The 2,849-nt window shown below is 39.8% G+C and overlaps 1 protein-coding gene across 1 annotated transcript; it reads right to left on the reverse strand.

Annotated features, from left to right (window-relative positions):
* Positions 1-680: 680 nt before the first annotated feature.
* LOC107798880 (aspartyl protease family protein 2-like) lies at positions 681-2,423 on the reverse strand. Its single transcript, XM_016621911.2, is given in 2 exon segments — positions 681-1,192; positions 1,194-2,423. Coding segments are annotated over 2 exon segments (1,476 nt in total). The 5' UTR covers positions 2,352-2,423; the 3' UTR covers positions 681-874.
* Between the last annotated feature and the right edge of the window lie 426 nt (positions 2,424-2,849).

Consider the following 2,849-nt stretch of genomic DNA (forward strand, 5'->3'; position numbering starts at 1 on the left):
TGAAGCTACTATAGGAAAACACATTTGGGTTACAAATCACATTCTATACTACAAGTTGTAACTGCTTCTCTGAATTATCTCTTAGGGCATCTCCATCCTTGCCCCGGGGAAATTTTTGGGGGAATTTTGCCCCAACCCTTCCCTGTTTTTGTCTCCAAAAGGGGATGAATAGTATTCCATCAAATATGAAATACACTATTCATCTCCCCATTACTATTCATCAATTTATTTTTATTATTTTATTATTTAATCTTTTAATTTATCTCTTTATATATACTTAATTATATTTATGTAATATCTTTATAATATTAATATTATATCTTAACTTTGGTGTATAATTTTGATAAATTAATTTTCATGCATTTATTATTTTTATGTAAAATTATAAGTTAATTGTACAAAAAAATATAATTATCTCAAAAAATAAATCGTGCAAATATAAAATATCAGATATTGTTAAAATTGAAAGGTGCGAATATAAAATATTATTTGTTGCTAAAATTGAAACTTTATGGAATTATTTTAATCATGGATATTACAAATTAATAAAAAATAAAAGATAGAATTTGTTTAATGAAAATTAAAAAATGAAATTGAAATAAAAGATAATGATATAATATAGAAGAAAGAAAAGAATATAAAAAAATTTGGGAAAAAAAATGGAGAATGGTTGGAGTATGTTGTACCAACACATAGATTAAAAAATGGGGGCAAGGTTGGCCTGTATTACAACATTAATTCAGCACATAAAATACAAACATACAACATTTGATCATGTTTCTTTCTCTTCTCCTAATCCACCCCAACCTAGCTCAATCAAACAAATAAAACTGGGGATTTAGGGAACTAATTTTCTTAATTACGAGTCATTAATTTAAGCACAGCCACGAGGAGCAAATCCTAAGCGAGAACCAGCAAGATCAAACACTACCCTAAAACCTTGCTGCTGAATGTTTCCAATTATTGACAATCCACTCATTGTACCTGCAAATGCGAAGCAGAATGTTCCATCACTGTCCACCGGAATCAAGTAATTCGACGCCGGCAATGACACGTCAGCTCCCTTGAAATGCAGAACCACCGTCGGCACTTTAACTTCCGTCTTCCCTGACAGATCAAAACACGTATCGAACAACGAGAAATCTGGTGCCCTCTTCAGATTTGCAGCACCTATTCTGAAAGCGTCCCTCAGGCGCCACGTAAGCGGGTCGGGTCAACCGGGTCACTGATGTTCCTGAATCCACTATCACCCCACCATCACCGGCTGCGTCTAGTTTGAACAGTGACGGCCTAATGGATGGAACCCTAGTGCCGCCGACGCTGATTCCGGTGAGCTCCACGTAGTAAAACGTGTCGAGTTTTGGGTTAGTGACGAGTGGGGTAAACACAGCGGTTCGAGAAACTGTTGATTCACCGAAGACTATATAGGATGGTCTAGAGGAAGCAGATCGGTCCACAAGGCAGTAGGAGAATTTCCGGCCAAATCTCCGACCGGCTTGAGTCGGAAATGACAGTCTTCCCCGTCCGAGACCAAGTAACCCGGCGGCCCCCACGAATAAACCTTCATTATCGTGGCCGCATCCAAGGGCCACGTTGTTGACACGTGTTTTACGGAAAGTTAATGTTTCAGTTGAAAAATCACCGACGGTGAAAGAACCGTCGCCGTATGAAACTTGGTAAAGGCACTTCTTGCGGTTACAGCCCGGAGAATCCAATCGGCGGCACAAGGGGGACCCGCATGAAACACCAAGGAAGGAGGAGGATTTCGTCGGGTCAAAAACTGGGTCAGATTGAGTGTAGCATTTCTTGCAAGGGGAACACTGGATCCAAACGACGTCACTTCCAGTGTCCAACACCATGTAAGCATACTTGGGAGGAGTACCAACACCTAGGCGCGTGAAGTACTCACCACTACCCTGAGCGAGTCCAGAAGTAACAGAACTAGAGAAGTCCCTGCCGCCGACAACATGGTGTCCACCGCCGCGGCGGCCAACGGTGATATTAGCTGCGGCGAGGTCTGAAAGTGCCTTAGCTCTAGCAGCGTCACGTTGGAGACGGAGTTTGAACAAAGTGTGAGGTGTAGCATTGAAGGATGAAGGAGATACTAAGTCGACGTGATGCAACTGTACAGAAAGTGTGTAATCCGGATCCGGGTTTGACCCATCGCCGGAAAGTTGGGCTTCGAAATCTTCGGTAGCCCATGAGAGGGACTGAGGTTGGGAGTTGGGGAGGGAATTTAAGACTAATGTTTGGTATTGAGGGGAAGTGGAAGACACAGAAATGGCAAGGAGGGAAAGGAAAATGGAGGAGAGAGTGAAGAGGAAGGAAATGGAAATGGGTTTTCCTTCCATTTTACAGAGAGTTTTGAGGAAGGAAAAATGGTGAAGTGAGAGTGGGAAGGGGAGAGCATTGGGAGTATAAATAATGGGGCGACAAAGACAGTGGATTTTTTGGTCTCGTGTGTGTCAACTGTCAACTGTGGCGGTGATGTATTTTGTTTATGTAAAAGAAAAGAAAGGTTGTTTCTTGTTTGGAGTTATACGTTGGATATTTTTAGTTTTTACTATATGCTCTAATAAATAATCTTAAGCTAAAGATATGCATCTTTCTTCCTATAAGATGCATGGATCTTTGTCTACTAGTTAACATTAATACGTCATATTTAATAAATTTCAATTTATAATCATGTAGTATAATTGTAGGAGTTCCCTATTTAGCTACTGAAGTATAAATTACTCCCAATTAGTTTCATGTGGAGTTAAAACTATACTGTATATATTAGTGAATCAATTTGAGAACCTCGCCAAGAGTGTGGATCAATTTGTATTAGCTTAATTGTTCAATACGAC

Source organism: Nicotiana tabacum, chromosome 7, assembly GCF_000715075.1.
Source record: "Nicotiana tabacum cultivar K326 chromosome 7, ASM71507v2, whole genome shotgun sequence".
Classification (NCBI taxonomy): domain Eukaryota; kingdom Viridiplantae; phylum Streptophyta; class Magnoliopsida; order Solanales; family Solanaceae; genus Nicotiana; species Nicotiana tabacum.